This window comes from Leptosomus discolor, chromosome 15, assembly GCF_034619465.1.
Source record: "Leptosomus discolor isolate bLepDis1 chromosome 15, bLepDis1.hap2, whole genome shotgun sequence".
Classification (NCBI taxonomy): domain Eukaryota; kingdom Metazoa; phylum Chordata; class Aves; order Leptosomiformes; family Leptosomidae; genus Leptosomus; species Leptosomus discolor.
Window position 1 is genome coordinate 11107794 of NC_141405.1, and position 22840 is coordinate 11130633.

The 22840-nt window shown below is 50.1% G+C and overlaps 2 protein-coding genes across 2 annotated transcripts; both read left to right on the top strand.

Moving 5' to 3' along the window:
- The first annotated feature begins 2822 nt into the window (after positions 1-2822).
- LOC104343172 (cytochrome P450 2C5) lies at positions 2823-7683 on the top strand. The gene is made up of 9 exons (XM_009946985.2): positions 2823-2996; positions 3506-3668; positions 4041-4190; positions 4972-5132; positions 5306-5482; positions 5587-5728; positions 6160-6347; positions 7064-7205; positions 7409-7683. The coding sequence occupies exons 1-9, from the start codon at positions 2823-2825 to the stop codon at positions 7681-7683; spliced, it is 1572 nt and encodes a 523-aa protein (XP_009945287.2).
- A 4633-nt stretch (positions 7684-12316) lies between these two features.
- Positions 12317-22388, top strand: FBXW10B (F-box and WD repeat domain containing 10B). The gene is made up of 13 exons (XM_086473529.1): positions 12317-12486; positions 13202-13284; positions 13527-13580; positions 13938-14147; positions 14249-14376; positions 15337-15459; positions 15997-16109; positions 16564-16767; positions 17713-17834; positions 19089-19237; positions 20187-20329; positions 21038-21196; positions 22097-22388. The coding sequence occupies exons 1-13, from the start codon at positions 12317-12319 to the stop codon at positions 22386-22388; spliced, it is 1950 nt and encodes a 649-aa protein (XP_086329655.1).
- Positions 22389-22840: the final 452 nt, after the last annotated feature.

The window sequence follows — 22840 nt, forward strand, 5'->3', positions numbered from 1 at the left end:
CTGCAGCGTGGCAGGCAGGAGCCAGGCTCCATCCTGGCACCAGGACCAGGCATGGCCAGGACCAGGCATCCCCCCTGTGCCCTGAGAGCATCCAGACACTGCGGGGCAAGCATGGGATGCTCTGCTCCCCAATTGCTTTTACATGCTATTTCTGCATGAGTTTAGTCCCAAAACATGACTTTCAATTAAAATCCAAAGGCCATGGCAATCTCTAAATGGATTTTTTATTTTTTTAGAAGTCAAAACATTGTCCCTTTTTTTGTTCATGTCACACAAGTTCTTCCATGTGGGTCGTTAGCTGACCTTCCCCTGCTATTTTAGTTTTTGGGGCAGAAAAGGCTCACCAACTGCTCCTGAAGGGATCCCAGAGCCTTGCAGCAGCCTGCTTCTCTACAGACACCTGCTCTCCAAAAGCCCTTGTAAGAAAATCAGCAGAAAGATGGACAAAGTACTGGTGGTTTTAGGTCCACATGAGGCAGTTTGGGCTCACTCTATGTCCCAGCCCTGCAAAGTGCTGAAGCAGCTGCACTAAAGCCTATCTGTGCTCCTCCCTTCTGTGATGTCTTCAGGCAAAGTGCTGTTCAGCTGCTAAAGGTTTAGTCAACACTTCTACCTTTCCCTTTTTTTTCTGCATGCTTGACAAGAGATACTACACGGACCCTCTACTTGGGGTCTTTTGGTTTAGTTTATTCTATAGACTATGAAGAGAAACTTAGAGCAAAGTTTCATCAAGCAGTTCAAGGAGACAAACGCAAAATTTCATCATCCCTGTGTTAAACTTCTTGTCTGGTGCCCTGAACTCACAAATTCCAGAGTGATTTGTTTGTTTTCTCATTTTCATTAATAAAATGTGATATAACAACACTTTTTTTTTGCATTCTTACCTTTCAAAAAACTGCTGTAGCAATGAGTGTTGCACCGAAATGCTGTTGGTGTCCAGGCAGGCAGCCATGGCTCTGCCTGAGCTTGCCTGCAGAAGAGGGAATTTTCCATCGGATTTAAACTTTGCAGCTCAGACTAATTCCCACGGCTGTTTCTTTTCCTGTTGTTCAAGTGATTCCTTTGTATTGTTCGGCTGCCATGGAAAAAACAGTGTCAGTCACCAAAAGGCTGTTCACATACACCTCCCCCCCCCCCCCCCCCGCCAAAATCCCTGTCACTACATCACCTCCCTGAGCAAAGCTCCCCACTTGCTCGCACCCAAGTCAAGAATTGAGAGCAATTCTTGGGAAGTGCAGGGACGAGACAGGACAGGACAGGACAGGGTAAACAAGTGAGTCACAGTAACCTCCTGGCCACAGCCCCAGTGGGTGTCAGCTACAGGGCTCCTGGCACCACTGTGGGGCTGCCCATCCAGCCGCCACGACCCTCTCCTCCCAAACCCCCTTTTGCTGAGTGCGTTTGCAGTGCTGGTGGAGACAGGAGCCCCCTCCAGCCCCCAACAGCATGGGGCAAGGGGGAAAAAAAAAAATCAAAATATTGAAACAGAGCAGTCCCAGAGCTGCGGGAGGTTCATTGCTAGTCACTTTTTGGTGATTTGAGAGAGATTTGGTGTGTACACGTAAGGAATCATACTGTGGCCATGGGGCAGCATCCCCCATAGCCCGGCTGGGATGAGCCCGGCTGGCAGCACTAAGCATCCCTGGCCTGACACCTGTGAACCACCCTGCTATGTGGCCAAAAATGGGTGCAGGTGCAAAGGTCCTGGCTGGTTCTATCAGCCCTGCCCAAACGCAGTCCTGGTTCCCAGCCATTCATCCCGCGGCTGGATGCGGGGAGATGCTCTGCTCTGGGCAAGCATTATAACTCAGGCTCCTCTCAGCAAATACCATTTAATGCTCTATGCTGAGGGTCTCCTTCCACTGTAGGGACAAGCATGAAATCTAACCTTCTCCCTCTTTTCCTCCAATTCTCTCCTCCAGGAGAGATTGCATCCTTTGCTGGGAACTGGCTTGCGACCAGCTCGCTCAGTCAAGGGCTGCAAGTGCTCTTGAGCAGAGGTGTGGTGGCTGAGCCAGTGCCAGATGTGCTCATGAGCAGCCAGATGTGCTGGTGCTCAGAGCGAGACTCTCAAAAACATCAGAGGAGACCTGAAGAGGCCAGAGGAGCCTGGGCAAGGATTAACACCATGCCTGCAACAACCGCAACACCTTGGGTTGATGTTCTTCCAAAACCCAAGCAGAACCCCAAAGTATTTCAGAAAAAAATGTGGGTTTCCTATTTTCTGATCCATTTTCCGTCAGAAAGGAGCATGGTAGAAAATTGTCACCCAACAGGTACCTGACCAGCCACATGTGCCCCGCTTCTGGGTTACCACCATTTCTGTTTACAAGAATGTCCCTTCCTGGGTCACTGCACCGGTAATCAAATGGACAATGACCTGGCAGTGACATGCGAGGTTTTGCCAGGACAGTGGAAGCTTCCACCGTTGCATGCCACTGAACGGGAGCATTGAGAAAAAGTGACCCAGGAACGCAGGGAGGGGAGAGCCGTTATCTCCCCTGGCTCATCTACGGGGTTTTGCAAAGCTTCCGGCACCCCATGTCAGTATTTCGAGATCCGTGTTACAACACGGCGGGGTCAGGTAGGTATTTGGCCAGGAGGAAACAGCATCTCCGTGTCACTGACCACTCAGAGAGTGGTGAGGGGACATGCAGGAGACAACCCTGGGGGTTGTGGGAAGGGCTGTGTCTATATAAAGCACAAGGAAGGGCAGAGGCAGCAGGTTTTGGTTCCTCTCTGCTCATTGCTCATTGTTGTGATTTTCTTCCTGGAGAGGGAATTTCTTGAACTTTTTTTCCTGCTCACCAGCACGGGTGAGGATGGATGCTGGATTGGCTGGGGTACTCATTACCCTCCTCCTCTCCATCCTGTGGTTCCTGGTCTCAAGAAGCAATAAGAAGAGAAGCCGACTGCCTCCTGGACCGGCCCCATGGCCCATTCTGGGCAACCTATGGCAAAAGGATGTCCTGCCCCTCTACAGGGCCTATGAGAAGGTAAGAAAGGAACTGGCAGTGCCAGACCTGGTCCCAGCCCTGGCAGGACAGAAAGTGTGAATGTCTCATATCAAAATAAAAGGGAAATCGTGCAGGTGACTGTTTTCCTACCTTTCTTTTCTCTTTTTCCCTCCTTTTTCTCTTGTTCCGCCAGAATTGCCTACATCCCTGCTACTGGGAGCATAATCAATACTGTTATTGAACTCTTTCTCCTCCTGTAAGGGAATCATGGCGGTGACACTAGCCACCCTCTGGGCTGCAGCACTGCCGCCATCCAGACCTGCTTCCCAGAGATGATACTTTGAACCCCCAAAGTGGCATTGGGATCAGAAACCTCCCAGGGAGAGGGCTGGGATGGGAGAGGGGCGAGGATGTCGGCTTCAAGGGAGGCGCTTCCCCTCCCTGCCCGCACATTCACCAGCCCGGCGGTCATGAGACCCAATTTAAAATTAAACAAAAGGCTGGGGTGCAGGACCCTCAGTCACCACAGCTTTCCTGTCCTCCCCCAGCTCAGCAGCACGTATGGCCCCATTTTCACCATCTGGCTGGGGCTGAAGCCAGTGGTGGTGCTCTGTGGGTACGAGGTGGTGAAGGATGCTCTGCTGGGCCACCCCGAGGAGTTTGGAGGGAGACCTGAAATACCGCTTCTGGTGCAGCTATCGAAAGACTACGGTAGGTGTCTGGATTTCTTCTAGACACTATTGATCTCTGGGTGAGCAGAAGTCCCTGACTGCAGCTGGACATGCTCCTGACTAGTGAAGGACTCAACACCCAAGACCTCAAACATCAATTTACCACTTTGCAAGTCCCTCCAACTACTAAGTCCTCTTGTCCAAGGACAGTATTAATTCCACTTAGCCAGTTCCCAATTTGTTCAGAGCTTCTGTAGAGATCCTCGGCCTTTCAAGGACACTGTGCACACACCAGGATCATTCCCTGGCTTACTGCCCTATTGCTCCTCAGCTGCGCTCAAAGCAGGGTCCCCTGATCCTGGGGAGGAGCGGCAGGGCAGGCAGGTGAGTGGTCTCCGCTGCCTCTCTCCAGGTTTTCTCTCCAAAAATGAGAAGAAGTGGCAGGAGCTGCGGAGGTTCACGCTCAGCACCCTGCGGGACTTTGGGATGGGGAAGAGCTCCATGTCGCAGCGGGTGCAGATGGAGGCCCAGCACCTGGTGGAACTGCTCACAAAATTCAAAGGTGACATGGGTCCCGTCCACCCTGGCCCCTGCGGCAGGCGGAGGACACACAACAGCCTCACTGGACACGTGTGCCCCCAGAGCTGTTTGCAATGGCTGGTGTGGATGATCCTTGTAGAGAAAGGGCTTAGACCTAGCCCCATCCTACCCAGAGAGAGCAGCAGGGATGTGCCACCGTCATGGCTTAAAGGCCAGGGTGGGAGATCCTGCTCCTGAACTGGTGCAGGGGGTGGCAACCACTGAGGGACATTTCATGCCAAAAGAACACAAATAGGAAACTAAACTGCATGGCATCGAGAATGAACAAATAAGATACTGCCCTGGCCACACAGGGCTTATCAGGGCGACATCCTCTGCAACAAAACTGAGCTGCTGCCAGTGCCACCACCTCTTCTGGGGCTTCCAGAATAGAAGAGAAGATGGAAATTCAGTTGTACGCTGGCTCCTCTGCCTCCAGTGAGCGGTGCTGGCAAGGAGTTGGTTGCCACAGGGAGATGCTCTGCAGCCCCCCAGATCCCCAGGGCACATCATCAGGAGCCTAAAGCACCTGGAGATGACTCTTCTTTCCTCAGTCCTGACCACTGGGGCGCGGTTTAGGAGCAGGGAGGTAGACGTAGGAACCCACAGCTCAGGAGGATTATTTGCTCTGGCTGTTAGACCCAGCAGATTCAGCCAGGGCTCAGAGTCCAAAGGACAGGGGCTCGAAGGGGGAGGAAGGGTGTTGAAGCAGATAAATAACTGTTGACTTTTTGGTGCCTTTCTTGCCTGTTCTGTGGCTGCAGGAAACATTTTTGAGCCAGTTACGATGTTGAGACATGCAGTTTCCAATGTGATCTGCTCTGTTGTCTTTGGGAGCCGTTACAGCTACAGCGACACGGCCTTTCTGGAGCTACTGAAAGTGATCGGGAATTACAACAGCTTTTTCCTCTCCCCCATTGCTATGGTAGGCGCCCTTGCTGCGGTCAGCACCTTCATGTCTGACGCACTTGGGCAGTTGAGGGATGCTCCTTAGCTTTGGGCCACTCCTTGGCTTTGATGGGACAGCATGGCTTTGAGGGAAGGTGTGGGAAGCTCATTCCAGGCACCTGAGCCCCCCTGTGCCTCCCCTATCTGCAGGTCTACAACACTTTCCCCAACATCATGAACCATCTCCCAGGGCCACACAGGAAAGTCCTGGCCGAGTGCGAGAAGCTGAAAGACTACATCCGAGAAAGAGTCGAGCTTCACAAGCTCACGCTGGATCCCAGCTGCCCCCGGGACTACATTGACTGTTTCCTTATAAAAGCGGAGAAGGTAGAGATGGTGCAAAGGGGGATGAGGGCTGCCCTCCAGGCCTGGCAGCAGCCTGGAAAATCACCCAGATGATACTGAGTCCCCTTCCCACCGTATCCTTGCAGGAGAAGAGCAGCCCAGAGAACATGTACAGCACTGAAGACTTGGTCATGTCAGTATTCAACCTCTTTGGTGCCGGGACACTGACTACTAGTAGTGCCTTGGTCTTCTTTCTCTTGACCCTGGCAAAATACCCCCATATTCAAGGTAAGGGCAGCAAAATGCAACTGCTCTCTGTGGCTGAGGAGGTCATGGTGAAACAAAGCCGCAGAGAGTTCCAACCCTGGAGGGTCCTGTTTGGGAGGAGATCAGAATCATCCAGCATGGGTCACCCAAGGGTGAGAGCCATTAGACACAGATTCACACAGGCCAGAGGGATCTGGGTACCTGTTCCCTTTTCTCCACCCCTGCCTGTGCAGATGGCCCCGGACTGGCCTATGAGAGATGCTTTGAATCTGCCTGATGCGGGGAGGCATGAGGACAGAGACCCTTTTTGTGGTCTCTACAAGGGGTTATACCAGGTTGTTCCATCTCTGCTAGATCTTCCTGTGTAGGATAGCTGCCCATGGAGGCCAGTAAGAAATTGCAGGGGGTGTTGCACAGCAAGCACCACAGCTCCACGCCTGCCTTTTCCCTAGCCAAGGTCCAAGAGGAGATCGACGCGGTGGTGGGCACCAGTCGTGCTCCCAGCACAGAGGACAAGCTGAGGATGCCGTACACCAACGCGGTGATCCACGAGCTGCAGCGCTTCCACAAGACCCGCACTGAGAATTTCCCACGGATGACGACGCAGGACGTCATGTTCAGAGGCCACATCATCCCCAAGGTAGGTGTCGCAGCCCTGGAGCCTCAGTATCCCCCCATGGAGGGGTGGCAGGGGCGCTTGAGTGAGACTCACCTTTGCCCTCGGATTGTTTAATCACTCCTGAAGGTCCTGGGTCTTTCGCAACCCTTGGCGGGGGAAGAGGGCGATAACCTTTTAGCGGAGGTGTAGAAGGAGGTGAATGCTGCTGCCAGTTCTGCCCACACACCCATGTCCCCTGCCTGTTCTGGAAAATACCTCGTTCCACCAGGGAGATGTGCAGGGTTGCTGAGGCTAGGAGCCTGAGCTCACCCTGTTTTGGGGCCAAGCCAGCCCCCACCTCCTCGGCAGATCTGGGGACGGCCACCAGTCCAGGTTTGACTGCAAGCATTTTGTACGGCACCCACCTTGAAGGAATACCTCCCTCCTTTGGACTTTGTGCAGCAAGAGAGGTTTTAACATAAACCAATGGGAATAACTCAATAATTTCTCTCCCAGGAGCCGCACAGAAACCAGCAGGACCATGGGGACAGCTGAGCCCCACGTTAGTTGTCCCTGCCTGGCACAGAGCCACTGCTCCGGGCTGCCTCCCCATGGGCATTTGGGTGGGCATCAGGTGTGCACCCAGCCTCCCCCTGCACCCCCCCAGCTGCTCCTCATTTGCTAATCCATCTCACTAGAGCCCTGTGTTGCAGTACTGATGTCCTTCCTTGCTCCCCTGCCCCGTCCCTCTCCTGCAGGGCACGGCTGTTATTCCAGTGTTTTCTTCCATGCATACGGATCCAACCCAATGGAAGAACCCCAAAGAAGTCGACCCAGGCCACTTCTTGGATGAGAAGGGCAAGTTCAAGAAGCACAAAGCCTTCATGGCTTTCTCGGCAGGTCAGTGCTCAGCCCTGCACACTGCCTGTGCCAGCACCCTGCCTGCAGCGGCTCCACTTCAGGGACTGCCAACATGAGTATCAGTTGGCACCAAATTACACCCTTATTACGAGCTTTGTTGCTGTCCTTTTATGCCCTTTTTTCCCCAAACGCTGGATGAAGCCATCAGCCCTCTGCTCACCCTCCCCTTTCTGTGCCCCCAGGGAAGCGGATGTGCCCAGGAGAGGCTCTCGCCCGCATCGAGCTCTTCCTTTTCCTCACCACACTCCTGCAGAGCTTCACCTTCCAGCTCGCCATCGACTACAGGGAGACAGACTTATTCTCCCTATGGATTGGGATAGAGAGCAGGGCGATACCCGGCAATTTCTTTGCCATTCGGCGCCCGGTATCCTGTGAGGCAGAGAGCAGCGGGGAGAAGGAAGGGGTCTTCCAGGTGCCTCTGCTTCTTCTGAAATCAGAGCAAGCCATGCGACCATGAATGCTACAGCAGCAGCCACCAAGCAGGAGGGTTGCTTTGAGCTTTGAGCTTCTCCTCAGAGAACTGCCAGGCCTCTCTGCCACCAGCTCCATGGGCAACCTGCTCCCAACCCTTCACCTCCACACCCCAGTAACACGAGGAAGACAGCACTGGTTTTCCTCCTCATGTACCTATCGGCTCTGACTGAGCCTGTAGCTCCTTGTGGCAGGGCTGCCTGGAGCTCGCCAAGCTGGGTGCTCCCTCCTTCTGGTGAGAGATTAAGAGTGCTTCTGCAATAAAAATAACCATCGTGGCTGGATGCTGGTGTTTATAAAGACACTCACGGAGCTTCTTGACATAAGGGTGGTGATACTCAGGCCTCCCTGCCCTTCACAGGGGGTGAGTGAGCCAGCCACAACAACCAAGGTGACAAGCACCTAATACTTCTGCTTCCCTGCTTTGCTCCCTCTCTGTACCCTCCAGCATTCTGCGACACTGCAAACCACGCTCACTCCCATCCCCGTCTCCCTCTGCCCAGGGATGAAACCCTTGTGAACAACCCTTAGGCCACAAAAAACAATGCGCGGGGGGAAATGTGCTGTCGAAGAGGGGTGCTGTGCTTGGGAAGCAAGAAGTATTTTGCCACCAAACCTACTGCATCCTTCTCAGGGTGTTCAATATGTCTGTGCTTGCACTGCTTTAACCACCCCTGCATGAAGAGGGATTTACTTGCTAGTCTCCAGGCCCTCTACAGCCTTTATTCCAAAACATTGGGAATTTAAGGAAAAAGGTGTTACACTTGTGCAAGGGAAAAATGACCCGGACACATGCCCACCTCACTCAGCCTCAGCGACAGCCTGGGCTCCTCCTTCCCCCGGCAGGCAGCTGAATGTGTCTCCAGGCCATGGAAAACCAGTATGTTTCCCATTGCGCCCAGTTCTTCCCAGGGCAAATCTCTCAGATATGGGACTTCAGCTCCATGTCTGTTCCCAGAGTGTCTTCATCTTTCCCAGGTTTTTGTGTGTCCCAGGACAGATTGAGCCAGGAAAACATTCAGTTTGTTTTAGCTGATTTGCCTCCGTGGCTTTAATCTTCAAATGAATCTTATGTATCTCAGGAATTTATTGCTTGCTTCAAAACACTAATCCCCATGGCTCTGACCGAGGGGAGGGCTCCCCAGGCAGGCAGCCCTGCCTGCACCAGGGACAGGCAGAGCCACCTGAGCCCTAGCAGCAGCAAAGCTTTCAGCTGGAGAAAGAGTTTCCAATGAAAGAGCTGAGTTGCAGCACAGAAAAGCTGTAGCTCAGGAGGACTGTGTGGGAGAGTAGAAGAGAGAAAACCAAAACAAACAAAAATATTCAGCTTGCTATCTTGGCTGCTGGGCTGTGCTTTTCTGAGGTCCTTCACATCAATGTTTACCTCTAGGCAATGCCCTCAGGTGCTGGTTCAGCTCTGTGTACTGATGTGCAGCTAGTAAAGTAACTCGGGGTTATCTGAGAGGAGCTGGCAGTGTGGGACATGCTCCCAGCCTTCCTGTTCCCCCTGGCCAGGGGGCTGGGCTTGTTGCAGAGGGAATTGTCTCAGCAGTGGGGCTGGGGGTCTCTAGGAAGCCTGAGGCTGGAGGACAGGGAGGCAGCTGGGGTTATATGGGGGTCTTGGGGCTGGTTTTGGTGGGTGTTGCCTTGCTGGGGTGCTTGCACCTCCCTGCAAGCATGAGAGGGAGAGAGCAGGGAGCCTGTGCTGGGGAGAGGTGGCTGTGCCCTCCTGGAGGTAGGTGAGATCGGGGATGTTGGGGACTTCTCTCACCCTGGGACAGTAGTTTCTCGATGGTGGGTGCTGCCATCCCAAATGGGCCACTTTGCAAGTAAAGATTATTTCCCAGATACCACTGTGAGAGGAGCATTTCTGTGCACACGGAGTGAAGTGCATCTCTGGGAAGGGTTGTGATCTCTGCAGAGGGGAACTCCAAGCTTTGATTTAATTAAACAAGCAAGTACACAGAGGCGGCCTGTAGCTGGGTTTGGAACTGGTGACAAGGTGATTTGCTGTAAGTAGCTTTTTGTGGCAGGAAAACAACCCTGCACTGGAGAAGAAGGGCTGAGGCTGGAGCCCTGCTTTCCTCTGCACGCTCTGCCAAAGAGTTGCATTAAAATCCCGTGTGGGGATGGGTGTGGGATGGCAGCTTGGGTGCCTGAGCCCCTAGGGCTGACAGCTTTGCATGTTTTGCATGCACCAAACTCGCAACTGCTGCACTGGCAGCAGAGAAATCTCTGCAGGGCAGAGCGTGTCGTGTTCTCCTGCCTTTTCCACTCCTCCTCCAACAAGGGAAAGAGCTAAACAGGCCCAGTGAGAGCCCCAAACCTGTGGGCACAGAGCAAGACCCAGGTACGTGGCCCTGCTGTCCTAATGCATTTGTGCCCACCTCTGCAAGGGATGACAAGGGTACGATTATTGCTTGGGGAGGTATGACTTTATTGCTGCCTGCCCGTTCTGCTGCTTTCCCACCTGGGCTGTTCTGCCATGCTCTGTTTTCTTGTCAAAAGTTGGTTTTTTTAATGACCTAGTTAATCCTCCTGCCTTCTCCCAAGCGATGGACGAACCAGCCTTCGCTCTTATTCTACACGCGTTTTTGACTCAGATGACTAAATGAGGCATTTTTTTCAAGCTGGGGACTCAGGAAACTAAGTAAAAATAAATAAATAAATACATGTTTGACCAGAGTAACTTGATCACGAAGTATCTCTGCACCATTTCTTCCCAAACAGAGCAGCCCTGTCCAGCTTACACCCATTGCCTCTGGGTTTCTGTCTTTAAGAGCCACACGCCGCAGTGTCCAAAGCCCAACCGTGCTCCCGCTTCCCCGGGACGTTCCACACCCGTTTGCTTCGCTTTCCAGCCGCCTCTGCTCCGGGGGCTCCGCGGCCGCGGGCGGGAGGGGCGGCTATTAGGGGCAATACGGCCGGGCGGGGGTTTACGGTAGCGGGTGTCTCCTAGCAGCCGCGACGCGGCGGGGACGGGCGGGACAGCCTGGCCACCCGCCGGGGACAGGTAAGCGGCACCGAGGCGGCAGCATACCCGGGGAGGGTCCCGGTGGTCGCCCCTGCCACCGCCGGCTGTGCGTGGGACCCGGGGACACTGGGGCAGGGGACAGACCTGCAGGGGTGCTGCTCCTGCCGTCCGTCCATCAGGACACCGAAACCCGCCCGGCCAGGGCGGTCAGGCCGGCGGGGCTGGGTGGTTTGGGGGTGCTGGTGCCGGGGTGGTTTCCCCTTTGGTGCCTTCGGGGGGTAACGGCGTAGGGAGGTGGCCGTGCCCCGGTACTCGGCACTGGTGAGGCCGCCCCTCGAATAGTGCGGGAGGTTTTGGGAAGGACATTGAGGTGCTGGAGCGTGTCCAGAGAAGGGCAAGGAAGCTGGTGAGGGGTTTAGAGAACAGGTCTGGTGGGGAGCGGCTGAGGGAGCTGGGGTTGTTCAGCCTGGAGAAGAGGAGGCTGAGGGGAGACCTTATCGCTCTCTGCAACTGCCTGAAAGGAGGCTGTGGTGAGGTGGGGGCTGGTCTCTTCTCCCGGGTAACAAGTGATAGGACAAGAGGAAATGGCCTCAAGTTGTGCCAGGGGAGGTTTAGATTGGATACGAGGAAAAATTTCTTTACTGAAAGAGTAGTCAAACATCAGCACAGGCTGCCCAGGGAGGTGGTGGAGTCACCGTCCCTGGAGGTGATCAAAAAACATGTTGATTTGGCAATTCAGGACATGGTTTAGTGAGCACGGTGGTGTTAGGTCAACGGTTGGACCTGATGATCTTGGAGGTCTTTTCCAACCTAATGATTCTATGAAAGGCAGGTACTGCCTTGCTGAGGCCACACTGGATTCCCCTGAGCTCCAGAAATCCTCTTGTTTTCTCGCAGCTCAGACTTGCGAGGTGGCCGAGGTTACCACAAGCTGAAAGTAACTGGCTGTGCAGGAGGACGTCACCCATGAGCAGGGCGTGTGGGCTTTAACAGCGCCTGTCCCTGCAGGGCCAGTGGTGAAGAGAAAGGGCATGCAGACCTTGCCACTGTTCTTCCCTGTCTGGGGAACAAGTTTCAGAGTGGTAGGGCTGGGATCACCAGCTGTTTGTGAGTATGCCATGTCCCTTGGGGGATATTGAGTGCTGCAGTCACCCTCTGTTTGTGCCCCAGATCAAGATCTGCCCCTGAGCTCTCTCGGGTCATGCTCTGGGCCAGCCCAAAGCTGGGAAAGATGCCCAGGCTTCATCAGAGCTACCTCTAGGGTACAAGCACTAGGGTGTTGTGGTCCAGGGTGGTGCTAAGCTGGAAGTAACATTCCGCAGGTTCCTTTCTGCCATCTGCAGCAGCCTGGCAGGTCCCGATGCTGATGCTCTGGCTCTTCCCCTCTCTAGCAGGTATTTTACTGCATGTGCCAAAATTCCCCGTGCAGGTGGTGCCAAGGGTTACTGCCAAAAGAAACCACCCAGCCAACATAACAGTTAGCTGTAGCTTTGTTTGCGTTGTGCTATTAACGTTCTGGTTAATACTGCAAATCTAGTATCAGTCAGGGGTCTGATCCTTCCAGCTGTAGGAAATGAGTGGGCAAAGGTGGGGGTGAGTGAAGGTCACGGAGGGAATGGGGTGTTCTGGCAGCAGGTGAGGCCAGATGGGACTCAGACCTGGCAGCTTTATCCTGAGCCAGCATCAGCCTCCCGGGGGCAGCTCTGCCTCCGTGCCAGCCTGCATGTGTGTGCCAGCGTACACTAACCCTGTAAATGGGGTGGTCGTTAAAGGGAAGAGGAATACAGCTTATAACAGAGTACAGCTGACAAAAAGGTAATGAAAAAACTTCTTCCTGAATTCTTCTGGGCGGCACATCTCAGGAGGGCTGGCTGTGAATCGAAAGTTTTAAGTAATGAAAACCATAGTAAAGAAACTGCTGAAGGGACTAATTCTGCACAGCTAGAAGGGACAGAATAAATAATATAGCATAATTTATTTATTAGATACTTAATATGCTATTCTAACTCCTGCAATCCCCTAATTCAGCTACTGTAAGGTTTGACTATTCGCTTAATTATTCCAGAGGAACACGTAGATGGATTATCTGCTGAATCCCAAAGCAGCTTCGAGGAAGATAGCTATCCTCAGCCCAGTGCCCAGATTCGATTTCCACTATGGTCTGCTAGCACTTCTTCTGCAGCCCTTAAAAGTAACACCTCATCTGCAAGAACTGGCCAGCTTGATATGACAGTACCACTACCCAAGTATTTAATACTGGGGGCAGGGGGGGAAATCTATGGTGTTTCATACGAGCACACTGACAACTGGCACTGCCTAGGAACAGTTCTGGAAAAAAGCATGGCAGGCCACGGCAATAGTTAACTGGAAAGTTCAAAGTACCGTGCAAGAGGAGGTGATGCCATTCAACAGATGCTTGTCTTCGCTCCCAGTCACTTCCCAAGCTTGCTGAGGTGCTGACAGTATGCTCTTCGTGAAGAGATGAAAGACAGCATCTTCCCTTCTGCCGACTGAGGTGTTGTTCTGCCAGGTGTGAGGTCTTCCACCAGCACAACCTGAATTCTAAAACACTGTGGCTGGTGTCGGCCCTAAAGGGAGGGAAAGCCTTACACCGTGAGGGGTTTGGTTTGGCAAAGATGCTGGAGGTGTATGTGGACACCAGCAAAAACTAAGGTGAGAAGGACATTAGCTGTGTTTTAGCCTGCCACTATCTCAGGGACAACAGAGAAATTTGTCCCCCTTTCTTTCCTTCTACAATGTCATAACCCAAGTCATATTTTTAGTGAAGAAAATCTAATGAAGTGCTGAAGAAGTGCTATGTCCTTGGCATGAAGTTGTTGTGTATTCCCCCTCAGTCTGGGGCAGTCACCCTCCCATGCTGGTGACTGCTGTAGACAGAGGTGGAGGAGGTAAAGGCTCTCGTGATTCTAAAGAGAAAACTGTCACGCTGTCCCCACCAAGCTCACCCAGGTTCTCCTGTCACCCCTCTGATCACCCAGTTTTTCCAGCTGTGAAGAGCCCTCGCTACCCTTCAGGGCAGCGGTGAGTGGGAAGAGTTGTCATTCTGTGCCCTCAAACCTGGCTGGTGTGAACTGTCCTGCAAGACCCTGAATGTTTTCAGTGTTTTCCTTTGAATGATACAGTACCAAAGGGGCTGCAGAAGAGTCAGATTAAGAGCAACCAACTCTTGCAGTGCATTACTAACAGTACCAGTAGTAGCCACCAAAGCTCAAGCACTTACAAGACTGTAAATTCCCATCTTTTAGGTGGTCAACCACCAGCAATGTGCTTCTGGCCCCAAAACACCGACTGCCTCATCCAGGAGGGTCCTGATGCAAAGAACAACTCACCTATTATGTCCTTAACTGCTCAAAATGTCACCGTGGCTCCTGCACCTCTCCAGCCACCCTCTAATGTCAACCAATCCAAGGACTTCATTTGCTGCCTGCCACCTCACCTCTCCATGTACATCCTGGGTAAAGCTGCTCTGATTTGCCAAGGGTGGTTTCCCCTCAGGGTAATGAATGGTCTCTTAGTGTGGATAGGGGTCAGCCAATCTGTCCCTTTAATTTTTCAGGGCTTTTGGATCAAAAATCCCTCAACATATGCACTGCTGTGAGTAGATACTGGGCTTTTCTAGTCAAAGAAGTCAAGAGGGAACGTGTATGTCAAAGCATAATACAGGAGAAGATCCTGGATTTGCAGGTATGATGCCTGGGCTTCTGCCATTATTAGGCACTTTAAAAAGAAGGTATCTTTCTGCTACTGCCTCAGCCACTAGACGGAGATACTTTTACTAGAGGCGACCTCCCAACTTCGCCCTGTTCCTTCTTCTTCCACCTGCAGAGTTAAATCAGGTTAGATGTTCATACTGTCACAAGTAAGCACAACAGAATAGCTTTTACTGAGCTTTAGAGAGCCTGTGACTCTGAAAACGGATCAAATCATCCTTGTAATCAAGAAACAAGAGCTTGGTCACAATACTGGACTTGCCAGTGGAAATTGGGCAGAGCTACAATGGCTCCCTGAGGCAGCTCAAAACTGAGCTTTATTTGCTCCACGTAGGAAGATGGAAGTGCTAGGTTTCTCTGCGAGAAGTCAGAGCTGGTGGTTGGGACACAGTAAAGCAGAACTTCTAGGAAGGGCTTGTCCTGGTTAGTACAGACCTGCCATACTCCAAGCTAAGTGTAAAGGTAAATCCCCAAAGAGGTAGTTAGGAGTCTCTGTGTGCTTTGATTTGTGAAGAGGGCATTGAAATCTCAGCTCTGTGCTAGCATTCAAAGAAGACTTAATGGAAAGTTTCACACATTAAAAATGAATCTTCAATATTGATAAAGATATTTAGAGAGCCTCTTGTCTCAGTGGGTTTGATTCTGAATCAACTGAGTGCTCACCAAAGATGAGATGCACTTTGAAGTTTTGCAGCTTATTAAAAGCTAGAGTTTGGAAAAAAAATAAAAAGCTATTATTTTTCACAAGAAGTTAAATCGGATACTGGAAAAGTGGTAAATGCAAGCCAGGTGTCTTAAACAAGCTAGTGTATGCAGCTCAGCTTTGCACGTCACATCAGCATCCCGCGAAGATGCTGAAGCATCAGCACATGAGCAGCATCCTCGTGTGCGTGGGCTCTGCAGTGACTGTGCTGCCTCTACTGGTGTATTGCAGGGGTCGTGCCCTAGAGGAGCTGTTTCAAACTATGCTAAAACAGTCGCGGTGACAATTCCACAGTTAAACGAAGAGGGTGATGTCATCGAAGTGAAGGACCACAATTGGGGAAGTAAAACAAAGGTATGTCAGAAGTTGTTTGCCTTCCATGGATCCTGCATTCAGTATTTGGGGAGGAAGGAGGACATGGTGGATGGTGAATTGGGAGTTGCTTTGCTCTTCTCCCACTCCCGTTTCTGGCTCACACCATTGTGAGCAATTCAGAAGGATCAGTGCTTGCTCAGCACCTTCTTGCAGGGGAGGGAGCCTGCATCCCTGAACTCAGGCCTTGTCCTAATGCGTCCCCCAGTCGCAGGCACAGCCTTGCGGCCGGGAGTGCTGGCAAAGCTGGGCAGCATCACAAGGTCACGGCCTTTTCCCCAAAGAATGAAGGGTGCAGCTGTCGGCTCTTCCATTTTTGCCACGGAACACGGCATGGGAACAACCCTTGTTTCTGCGCTAACCAGGGATTTCCCGCACTCCAGGTATTCCTCACCAACACTTTCTCTCTCTGTTGGTCTTGTCACTATAGTGGGGACCAAGCTCGTAAGTTTAACACTATGGAATAATGCTGCATTCCTCCTTCTCCCAGTTACTTTCCCCTATTTTTCTTTCCATCAGGAGAAGGAAGACGATATGCAGGCGGCCTACCGTGGTCTGAAAACTGACACAATCCATCTGGAAGAGAGAAATGTCTTCTGTGGCTCCTACAATACCCGTGTCCTCATGGACCAGTGAGTAGACTGCCCAGCTGCAGGGCCAAACAGCAGCTTCTGAAAAGTTGTCCTATTCCCTGTGATCCTGCTGTGAGAATATATGGCTGCAGAAGGGTGTCTTAGCATCCATATTAAGAAATCCTCAGTGTCATATCCAGTTTTTTAGAAAGATACCAAGATAAGTTATTTTTGAAGACCGAAGGGTTAGCAATCCACAGTGTATCACAAGGGTTATGAGGCAGGGAGGAGCCCTCTCCCCTCTTTAAGCTTACCCTCCAGACACAAATTTGGGTATGCAGAACTGGGGACCTTGGTTGTGGTGCCCTGCAAAGGATTCACCCACTTAAGCGTATTGCCCACCAGGCTGCCCAGTGAGGACCATTAAACATTAGAGAAACGCTTGTCACAGTCTTAGACCTGTTGTACCTTGTTAGCTGGCTAAAGCTCACCTCAGTCACTGCTTCTTATCCAGATCAGACCAAAGCCGAGTAATCCATTACAGCGGTGGAAACCTGGTAGCCATTGGCTCTGCAGACCGAAAAGTGAGGCTTCTTGGTATGTTGGGAATGAAAGAAGTGCCGCCTCTGCTCTCTGGCCATGCTGGGAGCATCAAAGCCCTCTTCCTCAATGAGAAGAAAGGGTTTGTTCTCAGCGCAAGCTTCGATCTCAGCATCAGGTGAGCAGTGCTGGGGCTGTGCCATGGGACACCAGCCCCTTGGCAAATCTAGGGAAAATGAAACTTGAGTCCTTCTTTAGGACTCACTCCAATCTTTAGGAATCCACTTTCCATCACTTTCATCACAGTAATGAAGAAAGGACAGTAGATAAGGGAACACATCCCCCACTCACATAGCGCAGCTTCTCTCTCCCAGTTTCAACCAGTACTGAGTGACAAAATAGGAAGACATAGAGATGCACAGGTTTCCCTAAAGTACCTTAAAACGCCAAATAAGCACTTGCAGTGAGATTCTGACCTTGCTAACATCAGCATCAAGTTCAGGGAGGCTGGGTTTCTCTGTGAGATTTTATTAGGCTTGTGCTAAGCAGGCTCAACGCCCTGGTACCTGCTGTACAGCTACTCCTTTCCAGGTACTGCACCCTGAAACAAGGGGTGGAGATGATCAGCTCCCACACTTGTCACCGAGGGGTGAAAAGCAAAGCAGCAGCTTGTCTGGCGCTGGCATGGCAATTGCACCCCTTCAGCAAAGGCAGCACAGAACAAAAGGGGAAAGAGTTTACAGCAATTCAGGCTCCAAAAGGGCTGTTTGTTTAAGTGCAGGCTTGAGTTTTCTAGGAAAAGTCAACAGAAATCATCTTGGCACCAGCCAGTAAAGAAACAACCTTATCTTGTAAAGCTCCACATTTTAAGGTTAATTGAAGGGAACCATGCCATGTTTCCAGGCAGTTTGGAGGTGGAAGAACAAAGTACATGGGTAAAAGTTTAATATTAAGCCTGACTTGATCATTGCAAATCCTCCAACACCTCAGTGGAATGACTCCTGATTTTAACCTAGCACATATGGGAGAAGAGCTGGGCCCATTAAGTAGGGAATAATGAATAAAATGAATAAGCCGTCAATTAAGTTGATCACCGTATTCCCTTTTCGGTCGTCCTTTCTAGATGCTGGAATATATACAGTGGTGCTTGTGTGAAAATCTTCAATGGTCACTGTGGGACAATCACCTGCTTGGATTTACACAAAGAGCAGTTTGTGTCAGGAGCCAGAGATGGGATGGTGAAAGGTGAGAGCCAAGACTAGGAGCTTCCCAGCCAAAGGCACACAGCAGTGAGCAATGGGCAGAGTACCTGGGGGTTGGGATGAGTGTGACACATGCAGTGTGTGAGCACGAAAGTGAGTCTATAAATCAGAGGGTGAATTTTAGTGACTCATATTTTTGCTTCCAGAAAAGCCTAAGCTGTGCACACACAAGGTCTCTGTGCCACTTGAATACATTCTCATAATTTCTGCTTTTATTCAGTTTTAATGTCTTTGTGTTTATAGGGTCAGACCAACTCCTGGGAAAGCCGTATTAACTTTCAGCTTTGCCAGAGGTTTCCTCATGTCTTGGTTTGAAAGACAGGTGTCTGTGGAGGAAGGCAGGAGCCTCCCTTGAAATGGAAAGTGCAACCCCCTTCCCTCCAAATTATTATAATTTTGAAATTAACGGGCGTTTAGGCAAAGATATGGGGAATAGGAATAACAGTTCTTTACTAATATATATATATATATATAAAACAAGGCAGGGAAAAAACAAACAACCCACTGGTTTACACTGACAGAGTCAGGAATACAACCTGACACCCTGTTAGGGTGGCAGTAGCAGTCCGGTAAGATGATGGCTGCAGTCCTCCTGAAGCGATGGGTGTAGTGCTGTGGAAGCAGCGATCAGGTAAAAGAGTCTGGTCTTCCTCCGAAGGTCCAGTGGTAGGTAGGTAGCTCTTGTCCTCTGGAACTCCAGTGGGGGGGAAAACTCCTCTGGGAATCCAGTGGAAGAAGGCTGCTAGGGTGTTCAAAATCTCCGGTTTTATTTGGCATGGACTACTTGGCTCCTTCCGCCCCCCCCCGCCCCCCCCCCCCCGGGCGGAGCATCTCACAATGGGATGGGGAGTCCTGAGGCAGTTCCTTGATGGGCCATTAACAGGAGATAGTCCAGAGGGGGGAGGCAGGGAGCACCGCCCCACCTGGTCTCAACAGCTCCTGAAGATGGTAATAGAATATTTTTTTTCCTTTTGGCACATTTTACACTGTAACCCAGGACACCTCATTATTAGCTTACAGAGTAAGAATGAAAAAGATGTGCTGTTTTCTGGACTTTGCATTTAAAATTTTTGCCACAATATTATACTTCCTAAGTCAAACACTTGGCTTCGTGCAGAGCTGCGGGTACAAGGTGTAACTGTAATTTCAACAGTATTTTTTAATTCATGTTGTACTCACCAAAACTTATCATTGGGGCATATATATTTGTAATATTTCTCCCCTTTGCCCCTACCAGTGTGGAACCTGGAGAGTGGGAGGTGTCTCAGGACTCTGAAGCACAACAGTGCTGTTTGGGTGGTTAAGATGGATGGTACACATGTTGTCAGCGGGTGTGACCGAGGGCTGGTGAAAGTCTGGTGTGCTGATAGGGGCACTCTGGTCAAAGTAAGTTTCTTCTTGCGTGGATAATTTTGTGCTCAATGTTCAAAAATCTTCTGTGTTAGTTTATCATAGCTTTCTGGTTTTGCCGAAGACTTTCTAAAAAAAAAAATCCCCAAAACAAAACCAAAAGCAGTCTAAACTGGTAAAAGAAACCACAGAATTACCTGTAAGCAAAAATTATAAAAATTAATTTGCAAACAACCATCAATTTTAACCCAGGTTCTGATTTGCCTTGCTTAACACCCATCATTACTTGTCCTCTGTAGATACATTCTTCTCTGCTCCTGTAGAAACATTCAGAACCTGGGAAGAGGGTGGGAGGGCTCCACTAACAAGCCAAGCTCTTGGGGCTGGAGGTGTCATGGGTTAGCCTGAAATATGAAACTTGCTCTCAGAACCAGTTTACAAAGGTGAAGCAGCTGGATAGCTGCTCTGCAATGTAAAGATTGAGGCCAGAGTCTGCTAAGCAGGTATCTAAAATCAGTATCAGTCCACATCTCTGAGAGGAGGGAAGCTCTTTCTGCCTGTGAGGAAGAGAGTGGCAAATCGAGATGCATCTCAGATGCAAGAAAGACCAGGTCCAGCTGAGCTAAGTTCGCGATTGGCCCTTCCACCACAGTCAGGACAGTCCACTCTCTTCTCTCCTGGGTGAACATTCAATACAGCACAAAGGTCTCGGTGCAGTAACATCTATTTGGCACATGTAATAAAGGTGGAAAACGGATTTTAATTTCATGCTAGTAGCTTATCACCAGCAACAAGCCCAGAATATTTCCTACGAGTGACTATAAAACTATCACAGTTATCCACAGGGTGTACTGGTGTATTATAATGACACCAAATAAAACTACAATATAGTATATGAGGCTGGTATGGTGAATGCTGTAAGATATCTTGCCGTATTTACATCCAGATTGCTGATGGTGTGGCACCTATTTCTTTTACTTTGCAGACAATAGAGGGGCACCAAGGCCCAGTTAAGTGCTTGTCCTTTGATCAGTGGCATCTAGTCACAGGAAGCACCGACAGATATGTCCTGGGATGGAGCATGTTGGGAAACCTTAAGAGATGCCTAATAGCCTTCCGCCACCCGAAGTAGGAATCCAATGTGTCTCAAGCTGTATTCAACAGTCTACTAAATCTGTAAAGAAAATATTTCCCTTACAGGAACAGAAAATGCCTTAATTATCAGTCCTAGTACTTGAAATATCCTGGCTTTCAACATTCGCCATCTTATAAACTGTGTCAGGTACTACATGGTCACAACCAGTCTCTGTCAGTTAAGACCTATAACAACCTAAAACGCAAATAGACAACCACTTGCTCACAAACAGGGATGACTTAAGACTGACAGTGCATAGTCCAGTATTTCAAGGATCCCAACCAATATGCAACAAGATATCACACTACCTGGTCAAGAATAGACACTGTCTATGTTGGAGGTGGCCGAGTTACACGCTGAACCCTACCAACTGTATGTTATGCCATTTTCTAATACTTTAATTGTATATTAGTACTGTGAAAAGTGTAGCATCATATTGCTTTAATTAACTTTCCTAGACATAAAAATGGAATCTAAAATGCAGCAGATGGCCATAACCATACTGGTTGCTATGAGGATGCACTGGGTTGGTTGGTTTGGACATGGAGTGATTGTGAAGGACTTCACTCTTGGACCTTTAAATCAGCTCCTCTGTTTAGCCTGTTGATGGAAGCAAACCTTTGCACCTCCTCCAGGACAAAAGAGGTAGTCGATTGTGTCTCCTTGTGAATGTACCAACATTTTACGTGTTGTGTTTTCAGGGAAGTTCTGTCTCTGGAGTTCCTCTATCTCAGAGTCATCAGTGGCTGTGCTGACGGAAAGATTCGTATATTTAACTACTTGACTGGAAGCTGCTTGAAAGTGTTGATGGCCAACAGCAGAGGAGACCCCATATCTTCTTTCTATGTTGCAGGAAACAGGTCGGTGACAACAGCTGCCATCAGTCTCTGAACCGAATTAGGTAGATTATATTGTAATTTAAGGAACTGTGTATTTTTCCTTTTACTGTCCTTCTCACAAACAAGTTTTAAAGGGCTCCACTGCTTATTGACTGCTTTAATAATACGGGTTTGTTAACAATGGCTGAAAAGAGATTTTCTTAGTCCACTCAGCAATGTACAAATTCCTTTTTCTATATAGCTTCAGATATAGATCCAACTGTATGGCTGAATTCAGAACCCAAATTTATTAAGAGGCTGGAGAATCAAGCCGAGGCTTGACAAAGCCTTTGCCTGGCCCCTGACCTACTGCTTCTTTATAAAAGCCAATGATGGAAAATACTTCCAGGTTCATTCACTTCTGCACCTCTAACCTAAAGGTAGTTCCCAGGTTCTGTGTAAGCAATAGCTAAACCACCGGTGTGTTATCAAGGCTGTTTTACTCACAATTCTCAAAGACAGCAGTATATGGGCTGCTATGAAGAAAACTAACTCCATCCCAGCCAGACCCAGTACACCCCTCCAATTCAGGTTTCGAAGTCCCTAATGATATGGTATCTCCAGGTTCTTTTGGCATTGCACTGATCTAGCTCAGGCCACTGTTGGCAATTTTCATCCTAACTATTTCAAAACTAATTTTGCTGTAGCACTGAACGCAAAGAGCCCCGTATTGCTCATACAGAGTATGAGTCAAAACGTGCAGCGTCTGATTGCTGGGACTAATTGCTGCTGCTGCCTCCTCAAACAAGTGATGGTTATCTCCGACCTGTTTAAGCGCTCTCGGGTTTTGTGTTGCACAGAAGCGAACGGGCCCCTGCGGTGGGCCCCTGCGGTAGTAACCGCTGTGTTGGTGATACCTGGGCTTTTCCTTCCCTGCGCCAGGATGGTGATCAATTCACCAACCCGCCTGTTGATGTTCCAGTTTGAGGACATCAGGTGGGACTATACCTTAGGTGCTGACAGAGAGATGGTGGGGAAGAAAAACCAGCGCACCGGGACCCCAAGTCAGCGAAGGAAGCGCCACGACCTCCGCCAGCTGCATCGGCTCGCTCCAGAGACACCACACGCTGACCAGCCCAAGCTGTCTCGCTGGACCTGCTGCCGGCCACCGAAAAGCTGTGGAACATCCCAAAGTATTATGTATCGCCTCTTCAATAGGCTGGCGTTTTCTTAAATGAGTTAGAAATCATTTCAAGTACCCGCTGCCTCCATCCTAATCAATATACAGCCTCTCTGCCTTTTTAAAGTGCAGTCTGGTAGACGTGCTGTTGCACTTCAGTAGTTCTGTCATTTCCAGGCTTTCGTAAAACCTTTGTACCTTTTCAGAAAGGTTTGGTATGAATTCAACGCATTTGTCAAGACAGGCGCTGTCATTTTCTAACTGAGTAGCAGAGAAATCAGTAGTATTACTCATATTCTTACAGCTGGCACGCACAGAAACGTGCCGCTGATTCAGTGCTTGGATTATTTATTAGAAAATACCCTAGAATGTCATAGGACACCTGCATTCAGGATCTGCCATCACCGGGCAATGCAACTGCACATAAGCAGGCGCCTTTTAAATTATATGTGATGATTTAGCTTTGGTTTGGTTTTGTTTTGGTTTTTAAATTAGCAGATACTTAA

What these genes read in the sequence shown, in the direction of transcription:
- FBXW10B (XM_086473529.1), top strand. Translation starts at nt 12,317, where the DNA reads ATGGGACTCAGACCTGGCAGCTTTATCCTGAGCCAGCATCAGCCTCCC. An exon ending in TGTAGACAGAGGTGGAGGAG is followed by an intron (nt 13,581 to 13,937) that starts GTAAAGGCTCTC and finishes CCCATCTTTTAG; the next exon opens with GTGGTCAACCACCAGCAATG. An exon ending in AGAAGATCCTGGATTTGCAG is followed by an intron (nt 14,377 to 15,336) that starts GTATGATGCCTG and finishes GGTGTATTGCAG; the next exon opens with GGGTCGTGCCCTAGAGGAGC.
- LOC104343172 (XM_009946985.2), top strand. Translation starts at nt 2,823, where the DNA reads ATGGATGCTGGATTGGCTGGGGTACTCATTACCCTCCTCCTCTCCATC. An exon ending in TCCTCTCCCCCATTGCTATG is followed by an intron (nt 5,133 to 5,305) that starts GTAGGCGCCCTT and finishes CCCTATCTGCAG; the next exon opens with GTCTACAACACTTTCCCCAA. An exon ending in CTTCATGGCTTTCTCGGCAG is followed by an intron (nt 7,206 to 7,408) that starts GTCAGTGCTCAG and finishes CTGTGCCCCCAG; the next exon opens with GGAAGCGGATGTGCCCAGGA.